At 37.0% G+C, this 18,886-nt stretch overlaps 3 protein-coding genes across 6 annotated transcripts in view; 2 read left to right on the top strand and 1 right to left on the bottom strand.

Annotated features, from left to right (window-relative positions):
- The window catches only part of LOC133520132 (protein tramtrack, alpha isoform-like), a 32,963-nt gene extending 25,131 nt beyond the window's left edge, over positions 1-7,832 (top strand). The window contains exons 4-5 of the mRNA XM_061854506.1: positions 949-1,170; positions 2,143-7,832. Coding sequence (XP_061710490.1) covers positions 949-1,170; positions 2,143-2,300 — 380 coding nt within the window. The 3' untranslated portion in view covers positions 2,301-7,832. The remainder of the gene's footprint in view (positions 1-948; positions 1,171-2,142) is intronic.
- Positions 7,833-14,638: 6,806 nt separating this feature from the next.
- On the top strand, positions 14,639-17,046 carry LOC133520194 (MRN complex-interacting protein). 2 transcript variants are annotated; one of them, XM_061854574.1, is made up of 2 exons: positions 14,639-16,177; positions 16,354-17,046. In XM_061854574.1, exons 1-2 carry the CDS (start codon positions 16,162-16,164, stop codon positions 16,968-16,970), a joined length of 633 nt encoding a protein of 210 aa, XP_061710558.1. In that variant the 5' UTR covers positions 14,639-16,161; the 3' UTR covers positions 16,971-17,046. The 2 variants fall into 2 exon arrangements, with proteins under 2 accessions (XP_061710558.1, XP_061710551.1); XM_061854567.1 differs by having other exon boundaries at positions 16,266-17,046.
- LOC133519929 (extracellular sulfatase SULF-1 homolog) overlaps positions 17,044-18,886 on the bottom strand; it is a 104,581-nt gene continuing 102,738 nt past the window's right edge. For all 3 annotated transcript variants that reach the window (XM_061854143.1, XM_061854151.1, XM_061854158.1), the window contains exon 17: positions 17,044-18,679. In XM_061854143.1, coding sequence (XP_061710127.1) covers positions 18,598-18,679 — 82 coding nt within the window. In that variant the 3' untranslated portion in view covers positions 17,044-18,597. The remainder of the gene's footprint in view (positions 18,680-18,886) is intronic.

Raw genomic sequence — 18,886 nt, 5'->3', positions numbered from 1 at the left:
CAAACGCGTACGTCACGTTTCGAAATCGAATTTATTTACACTAGGGGTACTGGTATTGAAACCTTAAACTCTGGATGTTAAACCAAGTACTTAATAGATAATTTATGGGAGTCTGATTTGCTTAGCTGTTTTCCTTACTGATCAAATAAAATAATTTGACCCTAATTACGCGATTACTAAAATGAAGCCGTTCTGAATCTCAAATTAAGCGTTATTTAAAATGATTCTACAACGAAAGATCCTTTACCTACCTATTATTTACCTACAGGTAAATAATAAAGTAATCGAATCACATACATAGATCTGGGCTCCTAGAATGTTTTAGAACGCCCTCGTATACAAATATATTTCACCAGACCAATTGGTAAAGGCCCTCTTGTTTGTTCAAAACTAATAAGAATGTTGCATTTTATCCACAATTCCACATGTAAGTAATCATAATTAGATGCTAATTTTGAGTCGTTTTCTTATGTTACCTGGTGGAATTGACTAAAATGATGATTTTCAATAATACATTTATTACACGTTCATTTGCATTTGATTTGGTTTGATTTTTTTGGTATTTCATAGTTAGTATTTTCCTCGCATTGGTGTGGTGAAAAATTTTGTGTTTCACTCGGAGGAAAAGTTTGTTTTACCCTCGTTCCTTGAAACCCTCGCAACACTCAAGATTCCACTGCTCGAACCACTCGCTACGCTCGTTCTCCAATTTTAGGATCTATCGCTTGCTCAGGTATCAATATGAGAGTAACCTAAAAGGTCCCAGAATAAAATAAACTATATAAGTAGATACTTAATAATAAATTAAGTTTGATCTAAGTAATATTTTTGGTCTTTTTAAACAACTATCTACAGACAGTCAGTTCTACTAAGTGCAACTGTGAGCCTACGTTATGCCAAATTTTCCCAGGTTTTGTAGTTTTCTAAAATAAAGTTCTGTCTTTCTAGGCTACATTGGGCACCTATCAAGCAGACATAGTGAAATTCTGACCGATCCAAGTCCCGTGATAACCAGAACAGAGGTACCAGAAAAGCTGCCTATGTTCCCCGCGGTGGTGAAGCACGAACCGGAGACCGAGCCTGCTCCGCACGGCGCAGCCCTCCTCGCCTGCCAAGCGCCTATTAAACAAGCAAAAACTGAATCAAAGAGATCAAATAAGGTTAACAAAGGTCAGTCTACATTGTCGCGTTTTTTTATATAATTTAGCTTACTAGCCCATGGAATTGGTACATTTTACCTAACATCAAATGAGGTAAATAGTTCTGTTTTTTTTAATACCTATATGTTGGTAGTGATGGAATAGTAATAACAAATCCAAGTTTTCCACCTCGGAAGCCCTTGGGATCATTGTAAAGTACATGAAAATCCATTAAATATTAGGATTTTTTTCAGTTTTTGTAATTTTTTTCCACTAAGAACCGGAGTTAAGGCAAAAGTATTATGCACACTTTTAAGAAGATGATATTTGAAATTATTTGACTATACATAATTTAGTCTTAGTAAGCCAAATACTTCTAAGATACGGCTTTTCAAAGGTTTGCAAAATTTTGAACTGTAACTGTATAAAAGGTTGTACCAGCAGTTGTGGTTGCAGGAAAGCAGGACTCAAATGCTCAGCTGTTTGCAACTAAAGCAATGGTCAATCCTGCGAGAATATACAGGACCGGAGATGTGTGCAGACATTGAAAAACCATTCATTGATAATCCACAATCAAATGACAATTTCGACCGGCCTGATCAGGTTGACTAAGAAATGCTACCACACACGCTGGCCCCAAAAGGAGTGCTGTGGATCCAAAGGACAAGCCTGGTGCCTCAAAGATATACAAGAGATACGAGTTATAACAATTTGCCTCACTATACTGTATATTATACACACAATGATCCGAAGGGCTTTCGAGATGGAAAACTTGGATTTGACAACGCCTCTTTTTAACACGCTTTTATTAGGTCGACCTGTATGTAACTTACTATGTAATGGAATCTAAGGTAACTAATATAACCATCTTCCAAGGATCATAACGTCATGAAAATTGGCAGCTGTATGTAGTTCTGATGACAATACAATAATATGCGAGCGTCTTGATAAATTATGTGGCTTATGTTGAGTATGCTAATAAGCATAAGAATGGACATTTCAGACAATCGAAATAAAGAAGATTGGGAAGAGAAGCGGTATAGAGAGGAAAAGTTGGTGGCAGACATCATAGACCGCGTCAAAAGAGAATGTGAAGCGCAGGGGGGCAACGGCGGCGCACGGCGCGGCTACACGCGGCGCACCACCGTCATGCATACGTAGCAGTCCCGTGCCCGGCCCGGCTCGACGCCACCGTCGACGTAAACCTGCTGTCATAAGACTTCATTTTCTGTAAAGCTGATGTCATAACGGTTCGTTGCCGTAGCTGATGTTGTTAAAAGGAACTCCACCGACAATCTCCGAAGAGACTAGTTTGAATAAGGCCTAATTGTACTTATGAAGAGTCGGTCATCATCATAAAAATACTATTTAGGGCCACTTGCGCATTCCAGGGTTAGCAAGTGTGCAACAAGGACAAAATTGTTAGCGAAAGTCAAATAGAAACCTGACAGTGAAGATGGAAGATTGAATTGATTACTCGAGTTTACAATATTAATATTTCTGTCGTGTTACACACAATGTACCTATATCATCACACTTGCGAGGAAATTGGTAAACAACAACGAATCGAATAAGATATGTCGTCGGCAGCCGTCATTCCGTAGATCCGTAGATAACTTCATAAACCCTTGGAACCCTTTGGGCGGGCCGGGGCAGATTCGTATTGAGACAGTTTGGTTTTGGGCCGGAATCTGAGTGGGCCCGACTCTATGGAGGTCAGATTCGCCAAAGGTGTATTTCTGAATAAAACAATATCGACAGGCGACTTATGATATGGAGGTCACTATCTTTTGAGGCCAATTTCTAAGTAGGACAGATTCGTGTTGAATCGTTTGAGTTTTATGCCAGAGTCTGAGTGAGTACGACTCTGTAAAGGTCAGATTCCATAGGTATGTTTCTGAATCACTACTTATGATATGGAATTAAATTAAAAATAAATATCCAAATTAAATTGAAACTGGCAACCTTGGAGTCGTACTCGCTCAGATTCTGGCATGAAACTGAACTGATTTAGTGCGAATCTGTCCTACTCAGAAATTGGTTTCAAAAGAAAGAGACTTCCATATCATGAATCGTAAGTCGATATTGTTTTGTTCAGAAACGTGCTTATGGCGAGTCTGACCTCTACAGGGTCGGGCTTGCTCGGATTCTGGCCTGAAGCCAAACTGTCTCAATACGAATCTGCCCCGGCCCGCCCAAAGGGTTGGAACCTTTACAACTAGAGCTTGCAATCCGATATTCCGGAATTTGGAAATCTCGGACCAATTTACCGATATTACAATTCCGGAATTGAGACTACAGAATATCAAAAATTCCGGAATTGGATTAAAGTACTTTAATTCGATTTTATTACGTTTACTACTTAAAAATCGTTAAGAAACTACACTATGCTGATGTTATTAGCCGTCGCTGACTAAAGTCTGAAGTCTAACAGCACACATTAACATGCCGCATTAACCATCGATTTATTTTACTTTTGATATTTACTTGCTATTAGTAAGATGTGAGCGGTATTGCTATGTATTTTATTGAAAAACGTAAAATAAGTTAGCAAATATGTTACAATTATAAATGGTATTACGATCATTTGCAGTATTTTGATTTCATAAGTAAAAGTTACACTGTACTGTATAAAAAGACACGTCAAGATCGTTTACCTTTTTTGTAATGATTAAAAACGAAGTATATAAAGCAAAGCCATACATTTACTTGCCCAGAATCTTATCTACGCGAAACTTTTGAATTAAAATTTATAAATATTTGGATATTTCATTCACAATTCGGAAAGAAGTTTCATTATGAAAGATTACGGATGCTGTAGCAGCACATATTATTATATTCTGAATGAGGAACTAGTAAGGAATTACCAAACTTGAAATGCGTAACAATTTAGTATGTTTTGCATTAAGTATATGAGCCATTATAGCTATTATTTTACACTTCATAAAAAAGCAATCCGGGTGTTTTTATCATCGTTTAATCTTAATAAGGCTTAAGTTTTAGACACTAGTCGGCAATGCACGAAGGTAATAGGTATAGCTTAATACTTTATTACATAGAACACAACCTTAAGTCAGGAACAACTAATCGTTATAAACACAATAAATGCCCTTACCGTGATCAGAACCCCAGGACCTTCATATTCATAAACAGAGCCACTACCTACTAGTCTACGTAGCTGTTATATTTAGACATTATACATTATTAATTTATAAAACTAGGCATCAAATGGTTTGCTCATCCGTAGTTTCCCCTAATAAGTAAGCAGTATCGTTGAAGTGAATAAAAGTAACTATAGTAATAAGACGCTAAAATAAAAGGTGCAAATACGGTACTACTTAATTTATTGATATTTCTCGATTAATAATACTTAAAATTTATTTCCATTGAAACAATACTTTCTTTGATAAACGTAAAATATCAGAATTTCATATTTTTTGTTGTTTTTTATAAAAAATCTAATAAATATATGATAAACCCCAATTCCGGAACTAGTTCCGGAATTCCGGAATTGGGACCCAAGATCGAAAATCAGTTCCGGAATTGGAATCAGTCCGATATTGCAAGCCCTATATACAACTTATTATAAAACCAAAATGTACGGATGACGGAAATGTTGACTAAAAGTACTAACGGTTTGGTTTAACCAGCACTTAATCCAATAATAAATAGAAAAAAACATTAGGTACTTCTCTAAGTTCGCCGGGAATAGTATTTTATACAATTATGATATAATAGAGAGCTTTTCAGTCGAGTACCGTGTTTAGGCAACGAAGCTTGCTGAGTTGGGAGCCATAGGTACATGTAAAGTACGCAATTATAGTTTGGTCTACGATATCTTAATTCAACCATTACAGTCGACGAGTAGAAATAATCATTTATGCCTTGTCCATTTGCGTTGCGAGGAATAAAACTCTTTATAAGCAAGTGTGATGAATAGTATAAAATCTTTATACTTCCTTTATAATAAAACGAAATCTACCATTATAGCTGTTCCTGTGGATATACCAGATCCTATCCGTTACTATAGGCCTATTGCGATACATTCGTTGTGATTACATATTTTTAGTGTGTAAGCAAACCATGCCGATATACCTATTTGCCACTGATGAAATTAAGGTGCCAAAAAATTGTCCAGATTGTACATAGTGTAGTGAGTAAGTAGTATGATTTGTTGATGTCGTCAAATTTGAATACGAGTTGCAGACGATGCGATTCGGTTTGTAAAAACGTTTGTACATGTTTGAATTTTATTCCTTCAGCGCATCAATCACGCGTCGCTTTTTTCGTCTATTCCGGACAAAAATGTCGCATCGTTAAACTCCTAATTGTTATATGGTATATTAGGTAGGTAAATTAATTTAATATTAATAACTTTTATGCATTGAATATTTTGTAATAGGGTGTTGTGACAATGCTCAAAATTTTAGTCGAAGTACATAGGTAGTTAGAATCTCTCGGTAATTATTTCTTATATACGTAACAATGTCATATAAATATATATACACTAGGGCTAAGATGGTAAGCTCTTTATCATTTGTCACCATGACTGTCACGTTCTAACAAGTATGTAAGCGCGAAAGTGACGGGTATAGAGACAAGTGATAAAAATGGAACCATGCTGCCACCGCTGTAATATAAACTAGCTGTCTATGAGCTTGACTTTAAATAGAAGAATTCTTTTTTGCCTATCTAATTGCAAAGTGAATCACTCTTCTACAATAGTAGTTTATGTGACTGCTACATAATAAAAGGCATTACAATACACGAATGTGGGTTTAAGAAACCAACGAAGTGAGTTTCTTAATAGGATCACACGAGTGTTTTAATGTCTAATAGGGTTGTTTCCAATTTTTTGAAACGCTTGTAAGACGTTCTAAATTAACCACACGTTGCCCTAAAATTTAACTTTTACCCTAAAAACGGCTTTAAATATGTTAAATTAACTAAATATATTTTGACCCATGCTTTCGCGCCCAAAACGCTCTCTGAAAATTGTATGACATCACAGTTTACGGTTTGACACATAACTATGTACATACCAAAGAGTAAATTAAGTATATAGGTACATAAACACGTAACACCAAGGTCCCCCGTTGTCTGTTCTTAGTACAAAATGGCTACGTCTTCATTTAGGTGGTGGGCAAGCTGTGTATGCGTGCGTGTGGATTTTTAACCGACTAATAAAATATGTTTTCTGTAATAATTGAGTTATTATATATCATAAAGTACCTATTCATTATCCATTAGCATTTCTATGATGTCAATTTTTAGTGCAGCTATCGAAGCTTCAATTAATTGCCCACCACCAAAATGGAAACAACCCTATTTATGTTCAGTTACATGCACTATTTTATCTACACACATATCATAAACTTTCTATGATTATGTTCACTAACCCAAATTACAGTCAACGTTGGAGCATTGTTGCTCTCTTGGCGGACCTCGCGGATATGTGGTGGCGTCACCGAAATATTTTTATCGCTCAAAAAAATAACTTTTGCTATAGTTAGTTTAAAAACCACAAAACATATTCATTTTATACTTAAAACTAATTAAAAGATAAACTGTACGTCAAATGGCGGTGACTTAACACTTTTTTTTTTTAATTCAGAGAGAAACGAGAGTCGGGGGCCTATTTCCGTATCATTCGCTACAAACTAACATGGGAGATATGTCAAAATTGTATGCAATTGTCATTTCATTACGAACAAAAAGGCATCTCGATTGATATGAGAATAGAGGCCAAATCGAATTGTTTTTTTATTCAGAGATGTTCCTTTGAATGTAGAACCAAATCGATTTTGATGTAAAGCCTGACCTATGAAGTGTGTGGAATTAAAAGGAGGAGATTTCCTGAACAGAACTGATGGCAGAACTATTGCAAAAGTGACCAGCTTTCAGGTTTGAATAATAGTTCCTAATCTCTCCGGTGGCGCTAGGTAAGCTCATGGATTACATGAACCATAGAGGTATAATAATATAGAGATGAAATGTGGGAGGGGCAACAAATAACCCGACCAAATTACGTAGGTTGTTTTAGGTATGTTGTCAGGAATGTTAAAATTTGTTTTTAATTTTGTCGCATTGCGTATGTTCTGTCCCTCACGGGTGCACGCGTATATCATATCTATATAAATACTAGATCTGTGACATTTAAATAATAACAAAATTAGAATAAAATGTAACCTAAACATAAAACTACCTACAAAACTAAAATTAAAACCTAAAAAAACCATAACATGAGTGACCTAGCCCAATATGTTTATATTAAGCTAAATCACCCAGGTCAGAGCCCTGTGGAAGGGTTCCCATAAGGCTGGCTGCATTCCCCCTTTGGATCGCTATGCAGATCCGTTGGGCGAGGAAGGAGCCAGCCCTACGGTCCCCCGTGACATCAATGATTTTTTTTGAAAGTTGCCGAATTAATTTATGAGCGCTTGGGCACCACGGTCCTAGAGTTTCGTCTGCAAAAGCCACAAATATATGCCGGTCAGTGAGAGCTATATATTTGCGGCATTTTGCAGCCTCGGCAGCTACGGCCGCCCCGCCCGCTCTCAATGATGTTGAGCCGAGGTGAGACGGTGCCAGGGTGTCCACACACGTTGCGTCCCAAATAAGGGGCCGTCCAACACTCCAGGGCACAAGAGTCATTCCGTCGGGCCTCTTACCATCGTCACGTGCGAGGCCAGGTGGCTCGAGAATGGCTGGGACGTTGGCACTGACAAAGGCACGACGGAGGATGTCATTGAGGCAGGCGTGGCGTGATAGGCAGCCGGCACTCTTAGAACACGACAGCCCGTGGTGTCCAAGGCTGTCCACAGAAGTTCCACAGGAGCAGCGATGGGGTGTGACTATATTGGATCCCAAGCGAAGACCGACAGCCAGCCTGAGGGTATTGTTGTCTAGCAATGTTCCAAAGTTTGATGAGGGGAGAGCGTGCAACCAGGAGCCAGATTCTCTTTCCGCCACAGCCAGGATGCGTGATGTGACATTTTATTTCGGTGTATTGTGGCGCCGCCTATTTCATATTTTTGATGGACACTTTTCATACATAGAGATGTTCCTCCTTTTATTCCACACTCCATAGCCTGACCAGTAATATATTATCACGCGCCATATTGCGGAATTTCATTGGAACTAATTTTTTTATACTAAACTGAACTGTCACCCTATACATGAGAATAAAAGCGCCCTCTTGTCCAATCGTAATGTTGGCCATTATTTACGGATTTTGAAGGCATCATAGAGGGTTTATCATTTGTGTGTAGTTAAATAAATATTAAATACCATAATATAGTGACTCACCATGGTAAGCTGCAGTACAAGTTTCGGTAACAGGAGGTTCAAGGTTCAATACGATCCGCGCACAACTTTGCGCGGCCGAGCTCATCAGAAGTAGCCTATAGAACGTGTCATTCATGACGACGCATGCCTTGACTCGTATTGTCATGTTCTAAAAGGTTAGATATGACAAAAAAACGTGGATGACACGAATTGATTGATGTCATAAATTCAACCAGCAGCGGTCCTAACGATGGACGCGGTTTTATCGTCTGTCATGTGGCTGTCACTTTGTTACATGTATTTAAGTGCGAGAGTATGGAAGGTAGAGGCAAGGAACAGAATCTCCATATACCAAAAAGTGTCCGACGCAAAACCGTACATAGGTGGCGCTACAATACCTAGAATACTTGAGAAAAAATCTAATCATAGACAGTCAATAACGCCTAGGTTCTTAGCTACTCTAGCGCTACTCTGGAGAGATTTGGAACTATTATTTATAGCTGACAGCTGGACACTTTTGCAACAGTTCTGAAAGGAGATTCTGTTCCTTGCCTCTACCTTCCATATGCGAGACTGAGGCATCATATTCAGTTGATTCTCAGGTGTAGATATTCTAAAACAGCGGCTTCCAAGGTAGACTACGTCTTCCAATAGGAGGTAATGCATTTTTGCAGGTACCTGTCTACTATTAAATTTATTTAATAATATCTACGCCTCTGACTATAATAAACTATGAACACTAATTAAGCGTGTTAATAAATACCTCTATGTGACTATGTATGTATTAAGCATTCTAACCACCAAGGTCATAGACAAGCTGTATATTTATTACATAAGTACATTTGAAAAAGGTCAGTTATATATTATTATGTTACACATAGTTACGGTCACTTATCCTATGTATAGTTATATATGTTACCGTAAAAAACCCATTTCTAGTGAAAACGTGTTATCCCTATTTGAAACTAGTTTTCCGTAACGCCTTGGTAAAAACTAGTTTTCTCTAATCATTCAAAATTTTAAACTAATTTTGACTATGGAAACGCGTTTTTATTTGCTAAAACTAGTTTTCACGGCATTCTGCTAAAGTAGTAGTGCAAAAGTAGGAGTACGTCGGCGAGCGAAGCGAGTGCCATGAATTATATAATGTGAATATAAAAATAACTTTATTGTGTTATCTAGTCAAAGCTAATTTTCTCTGAAATACATATTAAACCATCAGTTAAAACTAGTTTTCACTAAGGCACTTGGTAATACTAGTTTTAACTGTTAAATCCCAGTTAAACTTAAAACTAGTACCTATTCACCCAGGAGGAGAAAAAGTTTTAACTAGTGAAAACTATTTTTAACTAGGGATAATGTGTTTTTGCTAGTAACAGGTTTTCACAGTAACAAATATAAGTATTATAATATAGTTAACAAAATGATGTTGATATTCCTTTTCACACCAAGACAACACTAAAAATTTAATTTTTAATGATAAAATTTAAACTACCTATAGTTATACCACTTAACTGAGATACATTGTAGGTAAATAGTGAAGGATTAACTATTTGGGATTGTGATAAAAACGAGCTGGAAAAAGCACCGAAATCCCTATGGTCACGGATTATTGTAGACACCTGGTTGTTTGTATGAAATGTTCCATGGTATTTCGCCCGTTCCGGTACTTAATTAAAGGATGGCTCACGCTAGAACGGTCCGGGCCCAGGGCGAGGCTTCGGAGATCGGTGGTCACGTGATGCGTTCTATAGAAAACTGAAGTATCGGATCCCCGGCCCAGGCCCATGCCGTTCAGCCTGTGTCATTCTTAACCTTTTGAACGCCAAGAATACCTATAGTAAACACCCCTATGATGGGACTGGCACCAGCAATCCTGTAAAATAACTGTTTTTAAACTCTGGCAACATTTTACCATAAACAAGAGCAGTAGAGCTGCTTAAGTATAAAACAAGTTTAAGGTCGCGGACTGGACGCACCCGGAGGGCGCGGGCTGCCGCGCTTGCCGTCCGCGCATTCATTCGTGCGTCCAGTCCGCGGGTAATGCAATGCGTCGCGAATGCGCATTTTTCGTCAGATGGCGCCGACAATCAGCTCAACTCATGCATTCTACAGAAAACTGCATAAGCACTCGCGGCGAAAGCATTCATTTGATTAGGAGTTGTCTTAAACACTGACTGATCGAAAACAATACCTAATAAAATAATCCCGTTTTTTTACATTCCTTATTTACATTGCTCAACCTGTCCTAAGTACCTAAACGTCGGATATATCAACGCGGCTAAATTGACTTTGAAACAATCTTAGGTTAATTTTAAACTTTTATTACCATGTAAGTGCCAAAGTATTTTTAAACAGACAGATGAATATTTTTTTATACTTATAACTTGTGCTGTACTCTAGTTGCCAACCAAGCTCCAAGGAAAAATGTAAAGATTAACCCACTAAACCTTCTTATTATCATTAAATACAATAGTACTAAGATTATGTCCACCCGTAGGTAATTAACTTCTTAGTATAGTTACATGAATTAATTTTAAGAATGAGAATGAGACTGTATTACAATATTTATAGCAGAGGACATGTGAATAACTGTAACTTTCTTCGTATTCTGATAATGAATGTGTTTATCTAGATATCTTACATTACGTAGTAGACGCTAAATTGGAGTCTTATGTATATCCATCGCAGGTGTGTTCTCTCCTGAGGTGGATGTGTAAAGCGCTTGATACACCTTACTTGATTCAAAATCATTAATGACTTAGTTACTACTTACTAGGTGTAACCGCATTTTGAAAATATACTTAAGCATCCCAACACTTTGCATGTCATTCGCGCGAGTACCACTCGGTACGCATTTTTGCTTAATGTCGCCGCCGATATTAATAACTACCACGCGTAGCGGGCGACCCGGTCCTGATTTCCGGGTTTACGGGAAAACTGCATTAAAAATACGGGACAGGTCGTATTTTTATTAAAAATCAACATTCATTTTATTTCACATATTCACAACCTATACAAATGCTAAATTTCTTAATGAAAGACTTTAGAAAACAGTGTTAAATATTTAAAAACACAACATTTTTATATTAACTACATGACGGATGAGATTCTACGAAAGGAATACCAAAGTAAATGACAATATTTAAATTAAATTGGTGTGTTCGCTAGACTCAGATAGCTCACACAATCGGGTGTCTATAAAAGCTCCGGGATTATGATCAATTGATCATACATCTACACTTACATGCGGAATTCCGCATCCGGAAATACCCGAAACGCAGTACAAACTCAAGTTTAAACGTAACATTAAATTCAAATCATTTTCTAACCAACTTCAATAGAAAATACATATTTATTTACAATAACAATATACATAATGGATATATAACTAGCATATATCTAAAATAGGCCCTTGAGGCATTGTACCAAGGATGCTGGCGGCATTTCCTCGTTGAAAAGAAAATAGAAAAGAAATAGTTTCTCAATTGGTATATTGTCAAATGAATCGCGTGTCTGTGCCTAGCCTGCCGAACCCGGACTTTGATGTTCTTGCTTAAAAGTCACTCTTCCTCTACGGACATCTATACTTAGTAGCAATTTTACTGCAGCATCGTTTCGTTGTATTTATTAAAGTAGGTAGTCTATGTACATACTCAATATCAGCTGAAATTATTAATTAAGAGTTAATAATAGTAATTTGAACCAGAATTGATCATCTGTTTGTGCTGCACCACCGAATTTGCTAATGTGTATTTATAGGTATCCCCATGGCATCTTGATAACTTTACAAAATTATACTTAGTTCACAAGTTGTTGTTAATGAAAAGCCTTTGCGGAGAACCGAACGATCTGAGATCAGAGATCACTTTTCATAATTTGATCATTGATTACTTATACTAGGTAGTAAGTAATCAATTACAATTGGTAGGTACAAAGATAACTTCGTTTTGGTTATAACTTGACTTACTTTGACCATGCTTTAGCTCATATTGTAAAAACTACTTCTTTTTTTTCACTTTTTACTCCCTTTCCGCATGATACGAATAAAGCAGAATGTAACTGGTATTTCTTTACTTGTTATTTCTTCCTATCGTAATATAATTAATGCATTCAATTATTTAAATATTTTTTTTCATATTGCTAAACTTCTGGACACGAGAATTAAATGGAAACGAATTCCATATTATAGTAGAATAAAAATAATTGTAGTAGGTAAATATTCAGCAAAATATTGTCCTTTAGATTTTGGGTGTAGGTACAGTCAACCAATTCGAATCCTAGGCCACTATAGAACCTTGTCGCTTTAACTACTAGATACTTGACACGCATCACTCAATAAGCACTGTCGTAGAAGTCATTATGGCATGGTTCTATAGTGGCCTAGGAATCAAATTGGTTGACTGTACATTTATCGACAATACATTCATACCTAGAGGCAACCAAATAAATATATTTCACAACACCACCTTGTAAAGGCTCTCTTGATTGTTCAAAAACTGATGAGAAAATTGGATTTTATCCACATGTGTGGCAAAGTAATTTGATGCAAATTGTATGTTGTTTCCAGGTTGTTTCCTTATGTTGGCTGATAAAATAGACTTGAATTATGAATTTGAATGATAAATATTTAATGACGTTAATTTGGGTTTGATTTAGTTTGATATTTTACAGTTAGTATTTTCCTCGTGTTGTTTCACTCGGTGGCAAACATTTGTTTAATCCTCGTGCCTTGAAACCCTTGCAACGCTCAAGATTACACCACTCGCTGCGCTCTTGGTTCAATTTTGAAATCTTTTGCTTGCTTAGGTGTCAATATTAACACAAGCGGTTAAACAACTACTTTACCCCCTACAAATAACTAGCGTACGGACAGTTGGTGGGATTACGGACAAAGGGGCAAAGAAGTCGCCTAGATATATTCTATGACTGAACGAATAACGATTAAATAATTGATTTCTCTAAAACATACACTTCTTATTCAAGTGCCATAGATTTTTATTATATTATTTCTCAATTTAATTAGGCAGACCAATGCCCAACAACTACAAATACGAGTATAATAAATAATTGTTTAAATTGACATCACTATTACTTATATTGTCGTATCTATAATTTATGAAGTTTTTAGCCAGTAATGAAGGTTGTATATGGTTAATAGGGAGTATATTGATTAAAATAAATATATTTAACAGCAACATAACATACCGACATATCCAGTATTTGATTTTATAAGTAATATGAAATCAAATTTGAATTTATTCATTTAATCATAAAAAGTTCGTAGATAATAACGACTCCATTTTCATCCCTGTTCAGTTTGCCACCACATGTCCGTACACTACCAATTGGTAACAATTAAACCAATCATTTATTTGCTAAGGCATGGTCACATTTCAAGGTAAGGTAAGGGTTTGGTATTTATCGTTATTTTACTATGTAAAGCTGTGTTTAGACAGTCCACTCAATGTGATGATATAGTTATAGCCTGTAGCACGTAAGTACGAAAGTATGTACTTACATACATACATAACCTATATTTAAATATTAACTAATACTTTTATTAGGTAATTATTTGTATTCTCAGTATTAAATGTAAAATACTAACAGGCCTATATACAAGTATTGTACGAAGTTTGTGAGAAATAAACACCTGTTTACCTGTAGATACGAAATCTGTGATTTATGTGGCTAAAATAAATAAATTATTATGTGACAAATTTAATTGTACTGTGTTAAATTTTATGTGTACCTATCTACCTAAAGCCCCCTCCAGACTATGCGCGTGAATCGCGGCGCGACTTCGCGGAGCGAACATACCGCGACGTTGACGTAGACTCCACACTCGCACAACTTCACGGCGATTTCGGGCGCGAATTTTCTACACTCGGGCGCGAATCGAGGCGCGAAACCGCGAACGCGAGTGTGCAGGGCCCTCACGTCGATTTCGCAGATTGTTCACGCCTTCGCGGCCTTTTGTCGGTATTTGGCCCGCGTCAAAGAGACGCAAAGCGCGAACTTGCAAGACTCCACACTCGCGATTGCCAACTGCCAAAAATGTTATATTTTTGCAGTTTATATATATATTTTTACATCGAGAACTATTATTGTCTTGGATGATTTAACAACTGGAGACGCCTTGACTGTAATTTTCTGTACAAAACAGTCTGCCGATTTTTGCGGGGGAGGGCCACGTCAAATGTTTGGCTATTTCTACGTAACGTATAAAAAGCCATGTCAGATAAACGTCCGTCCATACAATACATATGACCATTGGCCGAGCTTTTCGACAGAGGGGTAAGCTCTTAAATGCGTCTCCAGTTGTTAAATCCTCCAAGATTATTGTAAACAATGTGCTGATATTTCGTGAAACGGCCAAGAGTCGTCCGGCCCGATATCGGCACCGACGTCGCTTCTGATCTTTAGCCGTCCGAAGGCAGGATTAGCGCCCTTTAGTGTGCGCTACAGATAGCGTTTCGTTCGCTACGGCACAAACGATTGTCATCTTGGCTAGGCCCTTAGAGATCCTTTATTCACTCCTGGTATATATTTTCAGGCCATGTGAGTAGGTACTTAAACCCTTTTGCGTTGACGACATTGTTATGGACTGCCCCATGCCGCGCCGCCCTGCGTGCATATATAAAACTACAAAAAGCTTGTTTGTAATGTTTCTTACGGAACCCTAAATAAACGCTTCTTCTTCCTCGCGTTGTCCCGGCATTTTGCCACGGCTCATGGGAGCCTGGGGTCCGCTTGACAACTACTCCCAAGATTTGGCGTAGGCACTAGTTTTACGAAAGCGACTGCCATCTGACCTTCCAACCCAGAGGGTAAACTAGGCCTTGTTGGGATTAGTCCGGTTTCCTCGCGATGTTTTCCTTCACCGAAAAGCGACTGGTAAATATCAAATGATATATCGTACATAAGTTCCGAAAAACTCATTGGTACTAGCCGGGGTTTGAATCCGCGACCTCCGGATTGCAAGTCGCACGCTCTTACCGCTAGGCCACCAGCGCTCTGGAACCCTAAATAAACGCAAAATTGTATAATATGGGATAAATATAAACTCTGGCAAATCCAATCTCTGCATTCTCGCAAATCTTTGGTAAAATAGGCGCTAAATTAAAATTGTCTGCGAGACAACAACCTTTCGCGTCTAAATTTTAGAATTTAGCTAATTTAGGTATCCTTCCTAGGACCCTTCTCTGATGGAAAGCTACATATATTTTTTAAGCCCCCTTTTTTAGTGCCATAACGGTAACTCTATAATCTATTTAAACCCGTTGCTCCACCCATATTCAACCACCACTTACAGCAAAGACTTACAGGCACCGGAAACCATGTCAGGGTACGTTCAAATATCCTTGCGAAATGGCTAATGACCGAAATTAGGTAAAAATGTTATATACATGGTTTAGATATATAATAAACACTAGTGTAGACTGGTGAAGTTACACTTAGTATAAATAATTTACCTAATAAAATATTTTTTATGCATTCTAAAACACTTAAATTTTTTAACATTTTAACCATTTCCTGATAATTTTTGAACGTCATCTCCACTTTTAATTTTGACATTGATTGACGTTAGATTTATAATAAATTTTAAAAACAACAATAAAGCAGCATTATATTCTACCGCGAGTACCGCGAGAATATTGAGTTATTAAATAACTTGGTACATAAACGTTATCCTTATTATGCCTCAAACCTTCCAAGTGTTGCGGTGTTACAAATGCGAGGTGTTCCAAGTAAGTCATAAAATACTTTCGGCTCGGAAATGTATAATGCATATGAATTTGTATCTCACGAATCTTTACTTATGATATTATTTTATAGGTACACCCAACTAAGAAAGCTAACAAATGGAAATGTAAGCTATGTAATGTGAGAAACAATTTTAAACGGTTTTATGGTTTGGGCACAGGCAAAGAGTGCAGGTTACACGTCCAGAAACTAAATGGGATCAGAGCTGACATCGATGCCAATGCCACTAGCTGTGCATCTGATACCAGTGGCACCAGTAATACAACAGAAAACCCAGAACAGAATGAAATCTTATACTGTTCAGTTGCCAAGAAAAGTAAATGGCTGGATTATTTAGACACTGAGGAAAACTCACATACTGAGGAAAATGAACAAATTTCTGACGAAACAATGCTCCTGAACAATACTGAGATTGTATTGGAATTACCAAAAAAGTGTAAACGGAAATCTTATACAAGTACTAGAATATTGAATAAGCCTAAATCTGAATGTTTTTCAGAAGATTTTTCGCAACCCTTAACAACGTCAAATGATGATAAAAAGAGTAATAATATAACAACAGCCATGGATAGAACCAAATCAGTTATTTATACCTGCACGGCTGACACAGCCCATTATGTACCAGAAGCTTCAATAATTAATAATTCAAAATGGGCAAAATTGGTAGACAACACCCAAAATTGTGAAGATGAATATAGTAAGGATCCGATTACATATAATATATTCACTCTCAACCCTATACAAGATGAGGAACTTGATTCAGTCCTGGATCTGTAGTTCAATCAGCTTTATAGCTTGTATTTAAGAAATTGCCCCAATTTTCCACAAGATCATTAAAGAAACAAGAGTGTCATTTCCAATGTTTTATTACAAAAACCAATACACATTTCATCACAATGGCAACAGTATATTATCACTTAAATATCTCTACAAGTTAAATAGCATACTTCCTACCACACATACTGACTGATTCAAAAACATTACATTTCTGAGCTTGCTTGCCCAGTTGACAGTGGGCGGGCCATCAGCTCCTCTCAATACTAATTGTCTACATTGCTGCAGCAATTGTGACATCATAATATTGCGACCTCAAGATTATATCAGAGGGAGAGCTGGCACTAACATTTTCACATCTTTTTACAATGATTGAATGTTTCTGGACTATCTTAAGGCAGTGTGGCTGCTGAAAGGGTGGGGTGTTTAGGTAAAGAAGGTTAGAAAATGTTTTATAATACATCGTTCATCTTTTTATTTTCAATATGTTTGTGACATCAACAATTATGTATAGAAGCTGCTGATTTCAGCAATCAACTGATATAGGTAACAGAAATAAATGATGATGCATTTGATAGTTCAGAAAAATCAAATAACAAAATAATCATATCACAACGCAATAATCTCATTAAATACGCGGTCGCAGACGTCAGTTTACTATATCTAACATATCTGCATACAAGTATACATTTTTGTGAAGCTGCGGAATGACGTGAGTTTGTTGCTGCCAGCTCTTACTTTGTTTTTATAAAATTTAGATTAAAGCTAAACAAATGGAGAGATCAGGAAACATACAAATATGTTGTTTTTTTTTAATCTTAAATAACTGACTCCCTTCTCTCTCCGTCTATCTATACATATCTGCACTGGGTAATATACTCGTAGGAATATTTGGCAGAAGGGATTGTGTTATGTGTAGAGAAATCTCCATTTTGTTTGGTAAGAAAGTTTGCAGAGCCTCATTAGCAACGTTCAATCTCACAAACAAAATACCTAGCAGCTGTTTCAATGCGGAAATTTAAACTAAAGGCAATATTCCACCCGTGTGTGACACAAGCATTTTTGTACTGAATATGCTTGTGCCGCTCTGTGCCGCATACTGGTGGAATCCCGCCTTAGAACTTAGTCTTTGAGCGAATACCATATTGTTTCATACAGGTAAATACATTGACTGTTACAATCTCTGAATTTCTCTTAATAAACCATGTATCTCAGCAGAACTATTCATTGCTTGTTGTTCTGTTTCATTATAATATAAAACCAAGACCGACTGTTACAAGCTTGTAAATTATATAAAAGTAGTATTAAAAATAACAAAGACTTTTTAACCCTTCATGCAGCACTCATGCATTACATAAATTACATCTTTTTTATTTATTTATAAACATGTTACATACAAAGCGTATGATCTGTACTACCTAGTTGAAAATAAATACTTTCACTAATTGTAAACGACACTATGTCACTCTATACATGTCGAATATTAGTGTTTATGAAGATAATTTGCAGCCTAGTTTACGACTCCAATGATGTTCATTGTACTGTTTAAGTTTGAAACGGTGTTTTACAGAAGACCTACTCAAATGTAATATCACGATTTTGTTTATGAGCGGCAATTGTGGGATAGCAGTCAATAGGGCAGCGTATGTCGACGCCGATGCAGTGCGCGCGCTCTTGCGTACCGCCGTCCGTACCCACTCCAGCGCCACGCTCTGTAAAGTCACCACTATAGATTCAAATTCAGAATTTTTAAAACTTATATCATGCAACCCGTTTCGTATCAAAAAAAGGTGTGTGTGACAGCTCAGACGCACGACTGAAGTTTACTCCTTACGAACACATTTAAGATCAAAACTTCGAACAAGCCATAAAGTTATTTCTTGCAACCCAAAGGTTGGAAACAGTGGATTATATTATCG

This window comes from Cydia pomonella, chromosome 1 (genome assembly GCF_033807575.1).
Source record: "Cydia pomonella isolate Wapato2018A chromosome 1, ilCydPomo1, whole genome shotgun sequence".
Lineage (NCBI taxonomy): Eukaryota > Metazoa > Arthropoda > Insecta > Lepidoptera > Tortricidae > Cydia > Cydia pomonella.
This window is presented reverse-complemented; position numbering and strand designations above follow the sequence as displayed.